Raw genomic sequence first — 21,487 nt, 5'->3', positions numbered from 1 at the left:
GAAGCCTTCCTCCATCGCAGCCTATGTTTTTTGAGTTTTTTCCTTTTTTTTTTTTTTTTTTGTGTAACTTTCTGTAATTTTCTGTTGGTTTGTTGCTTAGTGTTTAACCCGATTCGGTTGGGTTTCAGACTCTCTGTCTGTGAAGTGGATCTTTATTTTCTTTTTGGCTTCTTTCAAGTTCTTTGAGGTGTTAGTGGTCTATCTGGATAGAGTTTTTGTTAACTCTAACCGATTGGGCTTTAGATTCATTGTCTATGAAGGAAACTTTTTTTCATTGTTCATTTTCATCTAAATCTCCATTGCTTTCTAGAAAGCCTGTTTAGATGTTTGATAGGAATATTCGTATTCCCGATGATAGTATCCATCAGATTGCGCCGCGGCTTTCCTTGGCTGCATTCACAGATGACCTCCACTTTTACCTTCATTGAGGTGCTAGTACTGGTCTGTCTGGAATGGGTTATTCTGTCTAAGCTTGTTTTTAGCTTCTTTTCTAAGCTAGTTTTAGCTTTATGAATGTCCTGTAATTTTCTTTTTATTTTATGAATGCTAGTTTGTTTCCAAAAAAAAAAAAAAAATAGAAAAGGGTGTAAATGAGTTAATGTAAAGACTGCTTAAGTGTACTCTCTATTCAAATAAACTCCACAATAGCTTTCCTTATCCTTTCCTATACCATTTTAATATTCTTTAAATAAGATTTTAGGGGAAAGAGAGAAGATAGAGAAAGCTATTTAAATATTCTTTCAAATATTGCTAGAGAAAATAGAGATGAAAGAGAAATCATTTTTATATTAAAATATGATAAGGAAACTTGGTTTAGGAAACATCAAGGAAGCCTGTTCAATGCGAGGTTTTTTTAGGAGTTTTCTCATTAGAGAATGAAATGAGATTTAGAAAAGGTACTAGTATCTAAGCCTATCTCACCCCAAATCCGTGGTTCATGCATTGTGGTCTTGTCTTGCTACACAAGATGTGTGGGGTCGTTGTAATCCCAGAATCCAAAAAAGTTTAACCATGGGGAGGGATTTTGAGTCCATTGTCGAAATGCTTTTGGAACGCTGCAACAGGGAGGATGCTGAGCTATGTGCAGTTGTGGCTAGGGGCATCTGGAAACGACGGAATGCAGTGGTACATGGGGAAGATTTCGCCCATCCCAATACCATTGTAAGTGTTAGTTCTTGTGTTGGCTTAATTCAGTTCCAAAATGCAGATGTTACTGTTCACGGGCTCAAACACTGATATAGAATGCTCAGAATCCAATCTCCACCGTTCATAATGTAGATTCATGTGTTATGAACGTCCCTGCAAAATTTCAGCTCAATCGGACTACAAACGCCCATCGATCGGAGCTGTTGATCAAGACTGGACAGGCTGGGTCCGGACCGCAATTCCCCGGGTCCGGACCTCATTTCCAAAAACTAAAATCTTGCTCCGCAAAGCCGTGTTCGGACCGATCATTAACATGTCCGGACACCCCGTAAGTTTTAGGCCCAAAAACGTGATTTGAAGTGGGTTAGGTCTAGGGTTTTGTCGGGGGTATATATACATCATTATAGAAGAGAGAAGTACGAATTTTCACCCACAGAGAGTTCGTCGGAGGCTGTGCTAAGAGAGATCATATGTGGTGAGCGTTAAATTAAATCTCTTAGAGTTTTAGTTATTCCTTTGATAAATCTACGGTTGAAAAGTCTATCGAAAGAGTCCGGTAAAGGAAAATCACGTTGAAAAAGATTGTGAGTAAGGAGACGAGTTGTAGGTTTGTCGATCTTACAGAGCCAAGGTCTTGCAAAGGGGGTCCGGACCTCATTTCTAGAAACTAAAATCTTGCTCCGCAAAGCCGTGTTCGGACCGCCCATTAACATGTCCGGACTCCCCGTAAGTTTTAGGCCAAAAAACGTGATTTTAAGTGGGTTAGGTCTAGGGTTTTGTCGGGGGTATATATACATCATTATAGAAGAGAGAAGTACGAATTTTCACCCCCAGAGAGTTCGTCGGAGGCTGTGCTAAGAGAGATCATATGTGGTGAGCGTTAAATTAAATCTCTTAGAGTTTTAGTTATTCCTTTGATAAATCTATGGTTGAGAAGTCTATCAGAAGGGTCCGGTAAAGGAGAATCACGTTGAAGAAGATTGTGAGTAAGGAGACGAGTTGTAGGCTTGTCGATCTTACAGAGCCAAGGTCTTGCAAATGGTTGTAAGTGTTCCTAGTGTCTGTAATCTCTGGATAATCTTTTGATAGTGATTTCCTGGGTTTAGCTGCCCCGGAGAGGTTTTACTTTTAGATCGGTTTCTAAAAGGTTTCATTTTCGTCACCAAAATATCTGTGTGTGATTGTTCATATTTTGGTGAATGTTTGTTTTGATAAATATCTGTTAATTCCACATAAAATTGTGATATTTATTTGTTTAGAGTTTTTCAATTGGTATCAGAGCGGGTTCACTCTGTTTGGATTAAATTCTTGAGTGAGATCTGTTGACTCCTGTTTGCTATGAATACTTCTCAAGCGGAATATGATCTTATAAACTCCTTCAACAATTTGTTGGAAAAATTCACTCTTTTGAAACATCAGTACACAAATTGTTTGGGGGAGTTTTAAGATCTTAAACATGTGAATGAATCTATTGTTATTAAATTGTCTGAATCACATGCTTTAATTGATTCTTTAAAATCTGAAAATTCTGTTTTATGTTCTAAAGTTGATTTGTTAGAGAATAAATTAAAAGAGTCAAAAACTCAATTAGAAAAATTCTCTAGCAATTCCCTTGAGAATATGTTACATACTCAGAATTCTGATTGTGATAAATCTGAGTTAAGTTTTGATTGTCATGTTGCTTTGTCTTCTAATAATGATTTTACTTCCGAGATAATATTTGTTAAATCAGAAAAAGTATAAGACTATGTGGTTAAAAGAAAAATAGCAGCTGCCTCGACCTCACAAGGTAAGAAAGTTAAGAAAATTCATATTGAACCTTATGTATCTTACCCCAAATATAGAGTCGTCCATCCTCCTAGGAATCTACCTCCTAAAAGGTTTATCCCTACTTGTCATCATTGTGGAAAAGTTGGTTACATTCGACCCAACTGTTTTAAATTGAAACCTCATGCGCATAAAAATAAAAATTATGTTTCTAGGAAAGATTATGAGGGTTTGGTAATGATGATGTGAGGTGTGTCTAGAGTAGACAAGTTTGAAAATGTTCATGTCTCTACACCTTTATTGAAGAAGGTTTGGGTTAGGAAGGATTATACCATTCACCCATTGAGGGGGAGTGGTAGTGATCTCACCTAAAGTTAGGTGAGTCAATAACATGCCTATGATTGATTGTTTTGCTTATTTTTGAATATCCTAGAGCGTGTTATTTTTCTTTGCTTTGCATTTTTTTTTTTGTTTTTGCTTTATTGTTTATGCACTGCATTGTTTTTGTTGTTACACTTTTTGTATGAAGAGTATATACATGATTGTTTTGAGATTCATGTTTTGAGGCATATTTATAAAGGATTTTTCAAGAAATTCATATATCATGATCTTTGAAAAGCTTATAGATGAGATGTTGTGTGCGGACCACCAAGATTTTTGTCTACTTGCTAATCAAATGTTCAGGAATGTGTAATGTCATGTGAAGACCTAGAAGTAGTTATTAAACCAAATCATTATTTTGTAGTGGAACCTATAAGATGTGATGAAAGTTTAATGCTAAAGGACATTCATGTATTGCCTGTTGTAATCTCAATTCAAGCATGTTGTTTTGTTTTGCATTGCATTTTTCTTTGTTTTGCATTTGTTTTTCTTTTGTGTACATTTCTTTTGTGAAAAATTTCAAAAAGACAAAAATATGTTACTTTGATTGTTTCCTTTTATTTTATTTTTGTCTCATGCACCTAGATAGTCCATTAATTTCTCATATTGTTTTTTATGGATTTAATTCCTTACGTCTTAGAATGTTCTTAATATGCATGAGATGAAAATTTGTGTCAATGGACTTGTTTTTGTGGTTACCTAAAGCCTGAGCTTATGTGGTACTTTTTGCCTATGCTTTATTTCTTGTGCACAGTTAAGCTTAAATTGAGGTTTTGTTTCACTTTATTTATGAGGTCTGTTAGGTAACCATATGAGGTTTTTGACTAGTCATATTTTTCAAATTGACCATATGCTAGTTGAACCTAGGGCTTAAAAATTTCTACTTTCTCTTTTGTGATAAGTACCAAAAGTTTAAGGACACTTTCTCAAAGAGAAAAATAAACAAAATAGTGAAACAAATAAAATCAAAAGATCATATTCCAAAAGGAATTTATTTCACTGTGTCAAACTTGTGCAAAATATTTTACAAAGAGAAATGTATAGGATGAGAGTGGCTAGGCCCTAGTATGATAAGGTTTGACTTTTGATTTGATATACTTGTCAAAACCTCATGGTGGTGAAACTTTCTCCTCATTTTGTAAATTGAAAATTTTTCTCTTTAGATGGCTTACCCACATATCACACAAGCATAGGTTGAATGAAACATTTTCTTAGCTTGGGTTAAGCAATATGAGTTTCTAGCTATTTTTAGTCTCATATATATTTTGCATATTTGGAGCATGTTTGGATATTCATTGTGCAATACATGAGTCATTGATGTGTTATCATGTGTGTTCATTTAACTTTTAAGGGGGAGAAACATGCTTTGCATTTCCAATTTCCTGTTGTTAATTGAGTCATACATTGAGGGGGAGTTTTGCTGATGTTTCTTTATGATCACGCATTCTACGTCATTTTTTTATCATGAGTTTTATTTATGTCTTCTTGTTCCACATATGCCTTGATGTATTTTGTGAAGTGTTTCAGAAAACATGAAGATCTTTTGTCATTCTGTGACAAAAAGGGGGAGTAAATATGGGGAGATGATGGGATTGGCTCGACATTTTGGTTTTGTCACTGAATTGCCAAAGGGGGAGTTTGTTAGTTCTTGTGTTGGCTTAATTCAGTTCCAAAATACAGATGCTACTGTTCACGGGCTTAAACACTGATATAGAATGCTCAGAATCCAATTTCCACCGATCATAATGTAGATTCATGTGTTATGAACGTCCTTGCAAAATTTTAGCTCAATCGGACCACAAACGCCCATCGATCGGAGCTGTTGATCAAGACTGGACAGGTCGGGTCCGGACCGCAATTCCCCGGGTACGGACCTCATTTCCATAAACTAAAATCTTGCTCCGCAAAGCCGTGTCCGGACCGCCCATTAACATGTCCGGACACCCCGTAAGTTTTAGGCAAAAAAACGTGATTTTAAGTGGGTTAGGTCTAGGGTTTTGTTGGGGGTATATATACATCATTATGGAAGAGAGAAGTACGAATTTTCACCCCTAGAGAGTTCGTCGGAGGCTGTGCTAAGAGAGATCATATGTGGTGAGCGTTAAATTAAATCTCTTAGAGTTTTTGTTATTCCTTTGATAAATCTACGGTTGAGAAGTCTATCGGAAGGGTCCGGTAAAAGAGAATCACATTGAAGAAGATTGTGAGCAAGGAGACTAGTTGTAGGCTTGTCGATCTTACAGAGCCAAGGTCTTGCAAAGGGTTGTAAGTGTTCCTAGTGTCTGTAATATCTGGATAATCTTTTGATAGTGATTTCCTGGGTTTGGCTGCCCCGGAGAGGTTTTACTTTTAGATCGGTTTCTAAAAGGTTTCCTCTTCGTCATCAAAATCTTTGTGTGTGATTGTTCATATTTTGGTGAATGTTTGTTTTGATAAATATCTGTTAATTCCGCATAAAATTGTGATATTTATCTGTTTAGAGTTTTTCAGTAAGCACGGCAATCGAAAGCTTAACTTATTTTCGTTCGCTACAGGTTGATGGAAGGATTAATGATAATGGCTTGGTTCAAGCGGTGGAGGAGAAATGGACGACTTCCCCGACTGGTAGATTTAAGACCAACTGGGACATTGCGATAGACCGAAAACAAAACCGGATGGGTCTTGGAGTAATAATAAGAGACGATAGGGGACGGGTCATGGTAGCTTTGAGTAGAACGTTGGACTCTATCCAAGAACCAGTTATTGGCGAAGCAATGGGGGCACTAGAAGCAGCGAAATTTAGTAGAGACACTGGGTTATTTGATATCATTCTCGAAGGGGGCTTCAAGCAAGTTGTAGAGGCCATCACCAACACAGGGCCTTTATGGTGCAAATATGGGCATATTGTGGGTGACATTCAGGAAGTATTGAAGAAAGTGGGAAATTAAACATGTAAAAAGAACTGCGAATGAGGCTGCTCATGGCTTAGCTAAGGCTGCAATAAGGGAGATAGGTGAGAGAATATGGTTGGAAGATATCCCCAATGCCATTTTTGATGTTGTTACCCTAGAGCAATTTGCTCTTTCTGTTTAGAGCTGTCCAGCTCTAGATTTTTCCACTATAGTGAATAAATTGAGTTACTATTGATTAAAAAAAAAAAAAGATATATATATATATATATATATATATATATATATATTAAAAGGCTGAAGTCATTTAATTCATGAGTTGGTTTCTCTAGCTAATATATGATCCAATTAATGCTAGCTGTTAGAATATTTCAACACTAGCTATGACCCAATCCTCATTATTATAGTGCTGCTTTACTCAGAAGCCACCCAATGAAGTTTAGTTACTTATATTATCCTTGCATCTGCATATAATTAGGTCTGTTGGTCATTGTATGGTGATCAATATAACATGCAATTGGATGCTCAAGACCCTACTGTATTAACGCAAAGAATACTGTCATTAATTAAGGGCATGGTCTCCATTTGGGACCAGCCAACTTGTGTTGTCTTGTGAAAATGTGCTTTGTGGAACTTTCTGCCACATGATTTACATAACTCAAGATTTGCTGGGATATCAAGGGCCTGCCTGAGATGCACATGGTTCTGTTTATTAGTATGATAGAGAAGTTTATTTGAATCTTTTTCTCACCCTCCTAATTGATTGAGATATTTGGAAAATGATATATTGAAAGGAAAAAGGGGGAAAGTGTACTCTAATTACCTGCTCCAGGACACCTCAAAACCCAATTATTAATCTACCATGCATATATATATATATATATATATACCCTTAAATTTTGGCTTTCTTCATATATGTATAGGAAGCTTCCTTTCAAGATAGGGATTATAATGACTTTCCTTCTCTGTGAAAGAAAGAAGCAGGCTGCTTGTGACTTTAAGTATTGAAGCAGTTCATCAAGCAGAAAAAGTAGCATACTTCAATAAATTTTTTGGCAGTGCTTTGACAATTCAAAAGGCAAGGAGACTGAGAGCAGAGTGTTTGTCTAGATTGTGCAATATTCATGAGGGGAGGTAAATGGCTCCTCCAGCCTCCGGTGCCTGCAAACTGCAAAGGGTAGGCTGCACGGATGTTTAAGTAACTCCATCTAGTGTATAAAAATCTTGTACAAAGTCAAACCTTCACTTAATGCATTTATTATATATCCCACTTGCCTGTTCCCAAGGCAACTCCTATATTATCCTCAATAATTTTAGGAATATATGTTAAGAAGGTTGCAAGGGTTGAGAAATAAGATTGGGATGAATTAAGAACTTTTTCGATCCTTAAATACTGGAAAAGGAAAAGACAAAAATACTTTTCAAATATAATGAATTGGAGAAAATTATGTTCTATCAACTGGAGGATTAGAATGCACACTAATTAGTTGTTCAAATTTTTAGTAATTTAGATAATAATAGTTGTCTAAATTGTTAGTAATTAAATAATTATTATAAATTAATTTATGTGAAACCTTATTAATTTTAATAGGTGGCCGAACAATTTAAAATTAAATTAATTAATAAAAGAGAATTGAGACCACAACACTTCATTGTTAAAGAGAAAAAAACTAAATTCTGGTAGCTTCTCACATGGGGTTTGTTGATAAGAAACATTAATCAAAGAAAAAGGCTTGTGCAGTGTTTGTGACCGGGTTTCTTTGATAAAGATTTTTGACTGAAAATTGATTGATGTGATATAAAGATGAATTGAAATTTAACTTTTTGTGCAAAAAAATTAAAAAAAGTTGTTTAGTAAAGTAAAGAAAGGAGTTTGACTTGAAAAGAAAAAAAGAGAAAAAATAGTTACCAACCATTGCTTCTGTTAATAATAGTCGTTATCTTAAAAATCCAGTGATGTATCTGTTTTCTTGTACTCGATCACCAATTTAAGGACCAAATATGAAATTTTTTTTATTTTTTTTAAAAGGAGCCAATCAAGAAGGATATCATCTAGTGGCATTTTAATATGAAGCACCAAAAAATTCATTACTCTACCAAACTATAGATGGTGTCTACATAGTATGGTCCTTTGATAGAAGCATGAAATTATAAATCTTTCAAGTGTTAGGTCAATCCACTATGGGATGAGCTAATTACAAATATGATTTCATATGGTATTTCTTTTTCCCCAATTAATGTTTAGAGCATAAGGGTGAAAAGGTAGGCGGTTATTAACTACCCGCTAATCGCTAACCGTTTTTTAAGGCGGTTAAGAAAAATTGTTAACTGCCTTGTTAGTTACGATTAATTAGCGGTTATCATCCATAGATGTCTTTTTATAAACCACCCACTTTATATGTGCAAATCATCTTTCTAATATGTCATTGGAGTGCTAATGATCATCTTATCTTTAGGGGTGAGTTGAACGTTGTTGCTATGGCCAATAAGTGTTTGAATCAGTTTAGGGATATGTGAGGGTTGGGTGCTAACCCTGATAAGAGTTGTTTGTTTACTTGTGGAGTTGTAAGACCTGTGAAGAATGAATAGTTGGGCATTTTAGGGGTATGAGGAAGGTCTCTTTATTTCTTCCCGATTGAAGAAGGCCAATTGGGTGGTGTTGACTATAAGAATTGCTTCAAAGGCTAAAAGCTAAGGAAGCATAGCCCTCTCTCATGCAAGAAGATTTCAGTTGGTTAATTCAATTTTCTTTTCCATGCAAGTGAATTGATATTCCCTTTTTATCCTTCCTAAATGAGTCATCAATCAAGTCATCCTCCCTAAATGCTAGCATATTCTCAGCTCTTTCTTATATATGAAAGGTAGGTGAGCTTAATAGTTCATGAGGTAAAGTAGCTAGGAATTCTATTTGTCTTCTCGAGAAAGAAGGTGGGTTGGGTGTTAAAAACTTGGAGATGTGGAATAAAGTGGCTATGTTCCAATAATGAAAACTTATAGCATGGCCGGCAAGATTAATGTCTTTTTTTTTTTTTTTCTTTTCTTTTTGGGAAAAGTCCACATAACCCCCTCAAACTACCACTCAATTGACAATGTCCCCCCCAAACTTTCAATTGTGACAATATCCCCCCCAAACTACCAAAAATTGTCAATGTTCCCCCCAATAACGAAATTACCCTTAGTAAAATTAAAAAAAAAAAACTAAAACTAAAACTTCTAAAAAAAACCTAAAACGAACAAAAAAAACAAAAAAAATCTAAACGTTGGCCAATTTTTTATTTATTTTTTTTTTTAAAAAAAAAATCAATTTTATAAGTAAAAAATTAAAAAAAATTTAGATTTTTTTTTATTTTTTATATAAAAATTGAAAATTTTCGTTTATTTATTTATTTTTATTTTTGTTTTATAATTTTATTTAAATAAAAATTTACGTTTAAAAAAAATAAAATTTTTGTTTAATAAAACGAATTTTTTTTTGTTTTTTAAAACTAAATAAAAAAATAGTTTTTTTTTTTAAATAAAAATTTTCGTTTTAAAAAAAAATTAAAAATTTTTGTTTAAAAAAATTGTTTTTTTTTTTAAATATTATTTTTAAATTAATTTTTTTTTGAATTTATAGGGGTATTTTTGTCTTATTGAGAAATTTATAGGGGCATTTTTGTCTTATTGCTAGTCTTGGGGGGGACATTGACAATGTTTTGGTAGTTTAGAGGTGACATTGTCACAATTGAAGGTTTGGGGGGAACATTGTCAATTGGGTGGTAGTTTGAGGGGGGTATGTGAACTTTACCCTTTCTTTTTTTTGACTTCTCCATATATACTACCATTTTGAAATTAAAAATTGGAATTGGGTTTGGGATTGATAGACTTACCGTGCACAATGTCCGTCCAGGATACATATTGGTTGCTATTAACTTACTTCAAGCGACAAAAATATTTTTTCTGTGGATTAAGTGATCGAGGAGAATATTGACCATCTTTATGTTTGCTGCGCCCATTCTCAGAAAGTATTTGGTTTAATCTTTGGAATAGATACAATATTCTTTGGACTCAAAGGAACTGGGGGGAGTTTATTCAGTAGATGGCCTCCACTTTAGAGGCAAATATTTTCTCTCCATTGTGGTTAGAATTATAGTGGCTACTACGATGCTCTATGATGAGAGCAAAATGCTAGATTGTTCTAGATCAGGAGAAACAAAGATTTTGGGTGCGTACTTTCAAAGATTTTGTTTTGCGTTCCTTTAAGAGTTTTTGTGATTCTTCTGATCTGTTAATCGCTCTCTTTCTGGCCATCTTAATTTAATTTAATTTTTTTTAATTATTATTATTATTATTATTATTATTTTAATGTAGTATTTAAGGGGTGTAAACGAGTCAAACTTGAGTGAGCTTCCTATGTTTGGGCTTGACTAGTTTAAATATTACTCGAGCTCGAGCTCAAGGACAAGCCGAAAAGTCGATCCCGAGCTCGAGTTCATAATAAGTCAAGCCAAGCCAACTCACAAGCTAGCTCTTATATTTAATTTTTTTATTATAAATTTAAACTTCAAGTATTTTTAAAGGCTCAAGAAGCCAGCTTGCATATGAGTATTTACTTAGCCTGGCTAGCCGAGTATGGAGCCTAAGTCAATACAGCAAGACACTTGGTTTCGAAAAGAGAGGACATGCATCCTTTTATAATAAAATGATGCTATTAAAAAAAAAAAAATTAATTTTTAATATTAATATGAGCAACTATGTGAACAACTATCAATTTGAGCCTTATACGAGCCTAATCGAGTCGAGCCGAGCTTGCTTCATTTAATATTTGAGCCAGTATTTGTGTTTACGAAACGCCTTATTTAATAATCGAGTCGAGCATGAACCGAACTTATACGAGCCGAGCCCGAGCTCGCTTGCGAGGGCTTCGCTCACTTAACACCCCTACGAGTCTTTTAGTTTTATTTGCCTTCTTTTGCTTATTTGTGCAAGCCCCTTCTGACTTTTAGGTCGTCCTGGTTTTGAGGGGTTTCCTGTAAATCTTTTTTTTTTTTTTATTGAACTTCTTCAATAAATTCTTACTAATATGAAAAAAAAAAAAACCTTTAAATGTATACCAATCTAATACTACTAATAATTAACAAAGCTTAGTATTTAATAATAACAATAATAATAGAAATATTGGTCTTCCAAATGCAAAGTTTCTTGCACATTTTAATTAATGTAAATTCCCTTATAAATAAAAGTATTTTCAAAGATATTTAAAGAGAACCACTTTTTTTTTTTTTTTTTTTAAAGGGAAATCATTACAATTTCATTAATTGATAAAGGATACATCAAAGAGTAAAAGTTCTTAGAAAATCATAGCCGAAGCTACGAGGTTACAAGTCATAGATACATACATAATAATCTGACATTCAAGACTTATCTATGACAACAATATCCGCTAATTACCCATGACTAATCTTCAGTTGTAACAATAGATCTGTTATAGACAGACTCAACTCAATGCATAGGTAGTTCATATTCCTTGCTCCTGAGAGCAGAAAACCCAATGCCGAAACTCATCATCCTTAACCCGAAAGCCAAGAAACTGTTCACATCCGCAACCCAAGGGTCTAGACAATCCTTATTCAAACAAGTTACAAGGAAATTGCAAAAAACACAAACCAGCAGACAGCAGCATCGGTGGAGGCGAAGCAATAACCGCACGTGTGGAGGATGCACAGGAGAGTGAAGCTCCCACGTCAATGCAAGGTGGAAGTGTTGTGACGAGGAGGGCGGCGACATATGGCGAAGAGGTTGGAGAAGGCGAGGGAGAGGCGCGTCGTTGGCCTGCCAAGCCCGAAAAGAACAAATCGAGCTTAGATCATACCGGATCTAAACCCCCAAGGCGACTAGAACAAAGGAAAAAGCAACGACTGGATGAGGCGGCGAGTCGACAAGGTGGAGGGGTGGCATGGCTGCTGCTGAAACCGATGATGGGGACCAAAAACAGGAGACAAAACAGAAAAAACAAGCGCATAAAAGCAAAAGAGGGGGGATGGGGGAGGAGGGGGGAGAGAGGAGAGATGTAAAACCATCCCTCCTCCCTAAAAAAACTCACCAGAGAAGAAAAACTAGAGAGAGGTCAAAGGTTCTCTCTCTAGGGCCGGCTCTTCTTTTCCATGTGAATAATAAAAGAGAACCCTTAAAGGGGGCCTTACAACCAATATCACTTCTGGCCTATGTTATATTTATGTGTAGCTTTTGTGGAGAAGCCATCTAAGTTTAGTGGCAAGTTTGTTAAAAACCACATCATGTGTTTCTTAATGTTTCTCAGGTTGGTATCCTCCTTCATAATAATTAATGCATAGTAAACTCGGTCAAGAAGATTTAATATTATTGTATCTAACAATATAAATGATGCTGGTATCAGCTCTAATTAAAAAGATGATGAGAGATTTATTTACTTATAATTAACCAGCACATAGCATATTATATATATATATATAGAATAGATACACTATATATATATTTTTTTATAATAATTTACAGTTTGATCTTTCTGCTTGGGCTAGAAAGATGTTATACAGAGGCTCAAGGCCAAAACAAGAAAGACAAAAGATCAGACTCTCTCCTTAAACCTACCTATAGGGCTGATCGATCAGTTTCATTTTCAAAACAAGCCTGCACCATCCTCTAAAGACATGTTAATTAGGTGATCATCTTCTTGGCCGTGAGCTGCTCCATCATCAAACAGCCACTTCTCTAGCAATGTTAGAGGGACTTCAGTCGCGGCCGCCGCCGCCGCCGCCTCCGTATTCGACTTGCTTTCATCCTGGAAGATGCTTGTTTCTGGTGTCAAGTTTCCACCCTCGTCTACCGACACAGATTGAGACACGTCAGAGGTGGAAGAGTTGAAGCTCAGCAGCGAATCAAAAGAGGAATTCTGGGTGGTTTCTGATTTTGGGGAGCTTTTCTTCCAGTTCTCGAGCAGTCGGGCGATATTGTCGGCGCTTGATGCATATGGTGGGGGAGTTGGTTTGTCAAGAGACAAAGCCTCACAAAGAGCTCGTTTAGCCATGTGGATATCTGTTTGGAGCCTTCTCTCCCACTGGCCCTTGGATATTGTGTGCGTGGCTGCTGACAACTCATCCAGCCCTGCATCCTGCTTGTTATTGAGCTTCTTCTTTAAATGGGTATTCCAATAGTTTTTTATATCATTATCTGTTCTCTGTGGAAGATAGGATGCTATGGCCGCCCATCTGCAACCATATATTCAAAGCTTTCATTAATTTCCACTGAGATATATATATATATATATATATAGAGAGAGAGAGAGAGAGAGAGAGAGAGGGTGTTATAGTAATTACCTATTACCCAAAAGAGCTTGGAGGTGAACAATCATCTTCTCCTCATGATCAGTGAAGTTGCCACGCTTAATACCGGGGCGGAGATAATTAGTCCACCTAAGTCTGCAGCTCTTACTGCATCTAAGCAAACCTGAAAACCCCAGATGGAGAATAAACCCAATTAATCAATATGATAGTGAAGAGGGAGGTGAAGGATATTAATTGCACCACTTTAATGATCAAACCAACCCCAAAAACCAAAACAAAATACTAACAGAGAAGAAGTTAAAAAAAAAAAAAAAAAAAAGATTACCTGTATTAGCAGGAACAGCTCTCCAATTCCCTGGTCCATGTTCTTGAATGTAAGAGACCAAGATGATGTCTTCCTCTGGTGTCCAAGGCCCTTTCTTGACTCCAACTTTGTCACAGCAAGGTGGCCTCCCCATGATTTATAGCTCCCACTCTCTCTCAAACTTTCTATTATTTCTCAACACAATAGCTATATATTGTCTTCCTTATGATTTCTGATGCAGCTAGAGACAGGAGTCCGAATTTGGGTGTTGCCTGGTCTCATATGAGTATATTGCTGATATATATAGAGAGATAAGATCCCAAAGAGTGTTTCCTCGCTGACTAGAGGTAAAAGGGTTTGCAACAAAAGAGTCAAAATGGACAGCAAAGAGCATTTACTCATCTCTTGCGAAAAGTCAGCTATGCTTATTAGACCCCTCTCTCTCTCTCAAAACCGTGTGGCATTAATATAGCTAATTTGGTGGCACCGAAAAAAAATTCAAGTTACTATTCTCTTCTTTGGTGGCACCGAAAATTTTCGAGGATTTGAACTTCATCCTTGTTATGTGTGCATCATCCTGATGTGGCTCTTTAAGTTTTTTCATGTGCCCTTTTTAACTTCTCGTGAATAATCAACCATGTCTTGGTGACTCAAATATGATGTTAACTTAATGTTGGATTATGCATGTACGATGTAGGGTTTGTGTATTTAACAAAGAGAAATGCTAGGTGACGCATCGTTTGGTTACTAAAATTTGGTACATCTAGCATTTTTCTTTATCAAAACAAGAGAGATATCTTATATCTTGGTAATTGAGTTAATGTTAAAATATAAATTAAATGATTAATTCGATGACGTGTATACAATGCCTTCTTTTTTTTCTTTTTTCTTTAAGCCCTTTTAATTTGTCAAACATGTCCTCTCTTAATGGCTACCCCACATGCTTCGTCCTCCACGAGTTCCACAACTCCTCCTCTTCCTGTTTCATTGCCATCTGTGAATAGTCACCATACCATCACCATCAAGCCTAAGGGTTTTTTTTTTTTTTTTTTGATATAAATGATGATTAAATATAGTATAGAGTGAAAGTTTTGAATTTGACTATTATCTTTGGCTTTGAGTTCTCATTTCAATTAAATATTCTATGTGTTGTGTCTCACTAATTAAGGAAGAGTTTAAACCAACACAGGGATATTTTTTATATACATATAGATAAATGAGCAATTTTCTATTAACAACTGAAAACAAATACACACAAAACCAGCAAAAGCCAGCTAAAAAACAAAGAGTATAGCAACCCCTAAAATTAACAACCCCAAAACCCAAACAATTACCAATCGAAACTCAAAAACAAGGGAACATATCCTCTACAATATCCAGTTAGTTATTTATTAAAGGGATATTTTTGTCTTTTAACCTTTTAAGGAGACAAAAATACCCTTATAATATAACTAACAGGATATTCATGCAGTTCGAGAGGATCCTAATTCCACAACAAGAGCAACCAAACAACACCAATACCAAAACAAACAACCTTTCCTTCATTTGTAGACAGGAGAGCAATTGTTAACCTTTAATCTGTCCGAGACTCAGCACAGAAAAAAAATTAAATCAACTATTTTATATCATCTTAAGCTCTGGAAATAAATTGTGATTTAATAGTTAAACATTATGGCACTTAAGTTGGATTATGCATGTACGAATATTAATTAGGGTTTGTAGAATAATCATGAGGCAATTTTAGAGTAGCTATCTCGGCATTGCAACTGCACCATTATTACTAGCATACTTGCTTAATTAATTGGTTTATGGGGAGTATACAATTTATTTATGGTCCAGATTTTGTTTTCTTATATTTAATCGAGTGAATAGTATAACGTCATTTAAAAAAAATTTAAATAACATAACAACATCTTGATCATATGAGTCACAGGGACGGAGTCAGATTTTGGTATGGGTAGGGGCTAAGGGCTAAAAATTTTAGTAGATAGGGGCCAATACGCAAAAAATAAAATTTTCTTAAATTTTGTTTTTTCCTTGCGTTTTGGGGGGAGGGGGGCCTACACCGACCACCCCTAGCTACTTCCGTCCCTGCATATATATATATATATATGTATATAATATAATATAATCTGAATCATGAAATGCTGATCCGATTTATGAATGCTAGCTCCTTAATTTTGCATGCAAACCCTTGATGTATTAGGATTTCTTACAACTTTAAAGAAATAATAGAATATCAAATTACACAATTTTTGTCATTTTTAGGCATCGAAATGCTTGAAAAATGTTACATATTAAAATTGTGGTATATTTCAGTTGAAATTTGAGTATATTTTCAATAAGTCCTTGCTCTATATGTTATAAAAAAACTTTAGAACAAAAAATTGTCTTTTGATTTTATGAGAAAAGAAGCGTCCCTACAAAAGTGAAAGAGAAGCCTTTTGGGAGGAAAATTCTTTTTAGTTTTCTCCATAACATGCCACATTTTTAATAGATAGTATTTTTTAAAGTGTTTCGTTGCTTAAAATTTTTTTGAAGTGTTTCGTTGCTTAAAAATGACATAAATTACGAGATTTAAGAATTTACAATTTTTAAAAAATTATAGGAAATCCTGATCTACGGTTATGTGGTGCTAAAAAAAAATGTAGGTTTAATCTAAGAGAAATGATAGAGACACAACTTTGGCCAAACTTTTATCTTAAGTGGTCTTTTTTTTAAGGAGTAACTTCACTGAAGATCCTTGAACTTTCACTCGATTTGACAAATCCCCCTTAAACTTTAAAATCTCTCAATTTAGTCCCCTGAACTTTCAATTGCTCTCAATTTGAACTCATCTGTCAAATTTAATTATGATCTACGGTTATCTAAACTTTCAATTGCTCTCAATTTAGAATTAAGGGTAAAGTTAAAATTTTATAAAAAATTTAGGGGTATAAACATCATTTAACGTTTAAAATCTGACGGAGGGATCCAAATTAATTGCAATTGAAAGTTCAGGAGACTAAAACCTACTGTATAAACGTCATTTAACGTTTATACCCCTGAATTTTTTATAAAATTTCATCTTTACCCTTAATTCCAAATTGAGAGCAATTGAAAGTTCAGATAACCGTAGATCATGATTAAATTTGGCGGAGGGGTCCAAATTGATTGCAATTGAAAGTTCAAGGGACTAAATTGAGGAATTTTAAAGTTTAGGAAGGTTTGTCAAATCGAGTGGAAGTTCAAGGGTCTTCAGGGAAGTTACTTCTTTTTTTAAAAAAAAAAATTAAAAAAATTAAAAAAAAAAAAATCTGAAGTAATAAGATCCGAACATAAATTTTCTCCAAACCAGTCTGAAAGAAATATCCTCAAACTTATTTAAAATAGTGCCAAGTGTCTATAAACATTTAAAATGCACATTAAATTCTTAACGTCATAATTAATAGCAGTTGGATAATATTTATAGACACATAACACTATTTTAAATAGGTTGGAGGATATTACCAGTTTGGAGGAAACTTATTATTTTAAATGGGTTGGAGATATTTCTTTCAGACTGATTTAGAGAAAATTTATGTCCATAACATCTTATGTGGTCTTTTTTTATTTGGTAGAATAATGACCATGTTTTTTAATCTAATTGGGTGAGGCTTGTCATGACCAATCAAGAAATAGGAACCGCACTGATTGGCTTTCTTCTCATTACTCATTGGTGCTTGACAGATCGATGTTGGTTTCTAGATAGGGACCATCACGTTGACGTGGGCTACCAGTCTTCAATGCTAGCTATAAACGTGGCTTGGAAACAAATTGCCAATATTAGTTAGTTTCTTTTTTCTTTTTTAAATTTTATTATTATTATTATTATTATTATTTTACATGTCCGCACAAGAGGGGGAAGATGGATTTGAACTAGTGACCTCCGCTTCATTTAAGTATGGTCCCAACCGATTAATCTACCTCTTGAAGACATTAGTTATGTTTCTTTGAAAACAAAAAAAGGTGATTGAATATTCATTGAGGTAATATTAAATAAAAAAACAAAAACAAAAAACCTCACCAGCCGTCTTGGGGTGGCTCAACCACCTCCATTAGCCAAAATGGGTGGCCGGGCCACCCCTAATTTTTCAATTTTTGTTTTAGGGTTTATTTGTTTTAATTTTTAATTTTTATTTTTTAGGACATGTGGCATTTGTATGTAATGACATGTGACATTCCGTTAGTTTGGGCGGACAGCATGTGACGCCGCCTTCTTGATATATACAAGCACTACCTAGCTTCTAGAACTCGAAATGTTATCTACTATTGTTAGCTAGTAGTTCTTTTCTCTGTGATGTAATAAGAAACAATTAGAATTTGTTTGACCGACATGTTATTCTTATAAATTTTGGATGATATTAGCATTGTGAGCAATGTGAACGGTTATGAGTTCAAATCTTACACTAAAAGCCCTACATGCTAGAGAGAGAGAGAGAGACTCGGTTTGGGCTCGGTCCCATCATAGAATAATGAAAATTACAGAATATAAGAGTTTATACTTAAAAAAAAAAAAAAAAAATTCGAGAGAAAGCTTCGTTTAGTTATTGAAGTAATCGTCAAGTAGGATTAGTAAATTTTGACATGATCCGTGAACTTTACATGAATCCAACATAATTGACGGAGTCTAATGTGTTTAATTAAATGGGTTAGATTAAGATTGACCTATATAGTCATATACACATGCCTTGGCATGGCTTGAACATTACAAAAGGCCTTGCAATTTTTGAGATGGGTCGTGAACCCGATAGAAGCCTAACATGAAATAAGCGTGTTGAAGTTGAGGAGTCTGATCTGTTTAATTAAATGAGATGTGTTAGAATTGACTCATATAGTCTTATACCCATGGTTCGACATGCAAACACAAATTGCCACCTATATTGTTAAGTACATTGAATTAGGTTAGTCATTTCGATCATGTTATAAACATAATATGGAATCCACTTTTCCTCTCATTGAAAATTTTCAATTTCTTCATATTTTTAGTTAAGTAATGCTATATATATACACTATATTTTTATCTTACTTTGATAATGTGGTATTACTAATTAGCTTTTATTTTTTTAACAATGATGTTTAATAGCTGATTTGCAATATCACATTAAGATAGTGAGATAAATGTATGGTGCATATATAGCATTTCTATTCTTAGTTATCAAAAAAATAGATCTAAAGACCAAAATCTTGCCTTGTCATAGGGCCACTAAATGGGTAGGCAATTGAGATACTTACCTAGTTAAGGCACTCTTAGAAATAAACATCTAGTCTTCGAGGGGTAGCTCCGTATGCTAGGAATCACGTCTCATAAAAGGTCATTAGTTTGAATCCCCCTTCTCATTTTTTTTCCTTTGTGCGGACATATAATAATAATAAAAAAAAAAAACCCTATGAAAATAATGATAAAAATAAAGATATCAATTTAATTATACGGATTTTTTATGCAAAAGAAAATTATAGGGATTTTATTTATTTATGAGGATCACATACCTTACCTACTTAATTTGAGATATTTGTAAGGAGCAATTTTCATAAAGTCAGTCTCTCGATTTTTTTAGTTCAAACATCAAGAGCATTAACTCACTATGATCATGATTCATTTTATAATAGTTGCCTCCTTTTTAATGATGCATACCCCATTACATGATAATCGTGGCTCCTATGGGAGACTTATATGATCGTTGAGTAACTTTAACGCATACTGAGACTTCATTTCAAGATAGTCATACTCATATTAAAAAAATTGCCACCGAGTAATCTGTAATGCATACCGACTTTCCCTTTAATGTAATTGTAATTCATACTGGAACCTTCATTGGGTAACAGTAAATTCCATACCAACTTCCTATTCCGGGCAATCGTAAATCTCATTTGCATACCTTTAACGTATCCGGCCATATATTTTTGTCATCTTTTATTGTTAACACATGCTTGGTAAATAAAACATAATTCGGGTTTTAGAAATATAATCAAGCAATTGAAATATAATTAGGGCTCACATCATGTAAGAAAATCATATGTTTTCATGCTTTGATAAAATCTATAGTTTTCATTAGCAATATCATGCAAATATTTTTATTTAGTTTTATAACCAGTTTACTTACGCCTTGAACGTTTAGATCCAATGCACGGTAAAATGATGCATACTAAAAGATCTAATTTCTTGTTCTGCAAATTCAAACTCAAAGATTAGCCATACAATAATCACATACCCTAAAACACAATTAGAAACCTAGCTAGCTAATATGCACTTCGGAAGCCCTAACTTGGGCTTTCAAGGCAGTCATGATATATATAAACAAAGGATAAGTACACTTGAATTGTACTGCATTAGTAGATAGAGAGAAAAGAGAAAGTCAAAAGGGTGTTTTTTAAGTTGTACGTGGTAGCTATCCATGTATATATATATATATGCAGAAATGTTATAAACCATTTGTCCTATTTAAGTTGAGGATGATGGAGAGTGGACTACTCCAAGGAAGAAGACGAAGATTGAGATGGATTGATCGACTTGTTGTTATCATTTTCATTAACACTTTCCAACTATTTCTTACTCTAAAGTCCAAGTATATTTATTGGCCGGGCAAGCCAATGTGGACCAAACCAAAATCCAAATCGCAACATGCGTCACACAGAGAGCCCACGTACGTCGGCCGGCCATTAGTGTTAATGACACAAGAAAACAAATCAAGTTGCATATGTTTTGTCATTTTGTTGCAATTTCCTGTTCAAATTGTATTAGCAGCAAAAGCGGTAGACATGTACGAGACTTTTGCTTCTCCATTGAGTTTGTTTCCCCATGATCATCATCTTACAATAAATTCTAGATATTATTTAATTTCTTGCATTTCACATTGCAATAATACAACACGTATGCAAATATGCAATGATCCTAGACAGAATTTAGACTCTTCCTTCCAGGATATGGGTCTGTTTCAGATCACCCATATCCTGCCATGGAAACAAGCTAGTGTACGTGTACTCTTGTTATAATTTCAAATGCTTTTTTCTAAATATCCCTCAATCTATGTATTCTTCATGCATTTCTCTTTATTGATAGCTTTAACATTAATTGGTCTCCCACCAAGCCTCAAAGGGATATGTGCTGCTCTCATATCCATTCATTTCCTCTAGGATAATGGAAGAAAAAAAAAAAAACACCCATTGTATATAGGACTATACCCGAAAAAGGGGATGTGGTGAAGTCAAACCAGCTAAATTCTACGTACCTAGGGTTGCTCTTTTGGGATCAAACCTCTTTCCTTTGGCTATAACAATGAGGTATATATTGGAAATAATTGCATTAATCTTGGGTGGTTGCATGCAGTACTTGCAAGGACTACTATAATAATGTTTATCATGAAGACATTATGTTATGGGTGACGGTTAGCTACAATTAATCCTATGCGTGTGTATAGTTGGCTTGGGGATGTCAATTTTTAACGAAACCCGTAAATTCAATACAAACTTAACACAAAATTAAGGTTAGAGTCGGCTTATATTTATATATAGTCTTATACTTATGTCTCAACATGACTCGAATCCAATATATGACATTTAGGATTGACAATTTTTGACATGCATGATCCACAAATGCAACACAAACACTATTTACTTAAATAGGTCGAGTTAGATTTGACTTATATATTTGTATACTCATATCTAGGCTTTTATTCCCTTGGGAT

At 34.6% G+C, this 21,487-nt stretch overlaps 2 protein-coding genes across 2 annotated transcripts; one reads left to right on the top strand and one right to left on the bottom strand.

Moving 5' to 3' along the window:
- Positions 1-1,011: 1,011 nt before the first annotated feature.
- LOC148587116 (uncharacterized) lies at positions 1,012-6,221 on the top strand. Its single transcript, XM_088514493.1, has 2 exons — positions 1,012-1,161; positions 5,829-6,221. The coding sequence occupies exons 1-2, from the start codon at positions 1,012-1,014 to the stop codon at positions 6,219-6,221; spliced, it is 543 nt and encodes a 180-aa protein (XP_088370619.1).
- A 6,366-nt stretch (positions 6,222-12,587) lies between these two features.
- MYB31 (myb domain protein 31) lies at positions 12,588-14,195 on the bottom strand. The gene is made up of 3 exons (XM_059588444.2): positions 13,806-14,195; positions 13,514-13,643; positions 12,588-13,405 (listed from the first exon to the last, which is right to left on the bottom strand). The coding sequence occupies exons 1-3, from the start codon at positions 13,936-13,938 to the stop codon at positions 12,817-12,819; spliced, it is 852 nt and encodes a 283-aa protein (XP_059444427.1). The 5' UTR covers positions 13,939-14,195; the 3' UTR covers positions 12,588-12,816.
- Between the last annotated feature and the right edge of the window lie 7,292 nt (positions 14,196-21,487).

Source organism: Corylus avellana, chromosome 3 (assembly GCF_965113065.1).
Source record: "Corylus avellana chromosome 3, dhCorAvel1.hap1.2, whole genome shotgun sequence".
NCBI lineage: Eukaryota > Viridiplantae > Streptophyta > Magnoliopsida > Fagales > Betulaceae > Corylus > Corylus avellana.
This window is presented reverse-complemented; position numbering and strand designations above follow the sequence as displayed.

Excerpts from the sequence above, each read along its gene's own strand:
- LOC148587116 (XM_088514493.1), top strand. The coding sequence starts at position 1,012 with ATGGGGAGGGATTTTGAGTCCATTGTCGAAATGCTTTTGGAACGCTGC. Across the intron at positions 1,162-5,828 it reads TCGCCCATCCCAATACCATT|GTTGATGGAAGGATTAATGA; the intron begins GTAAGTGTTAGT and ends CGTTCGCTACAG.
- MYB31 (XM_059588444.2), bottom strand. The coding sequence starts at position 13,938 with ATGGGGAGGCCACCTTGCTGTGACAAAGTTGGAGTCAAGAAAGGGCCT. Across the intron at positions 13,644-13,805 it reads AGCTGTTCCTGCTAATACAG|GTTTGCTTAGATGCAGTAAG; the intron begins GTAATCTTTTTT and ends TGGGGTTTTCAG. Across the intron at positions 13,406-13,513 it reads CAAGCTCTTTTGGGTAATAG|ATGGGCGGCCATAGCATCCT; the intron begins GTAATTACTATA and ends ATATGGTTGCAG.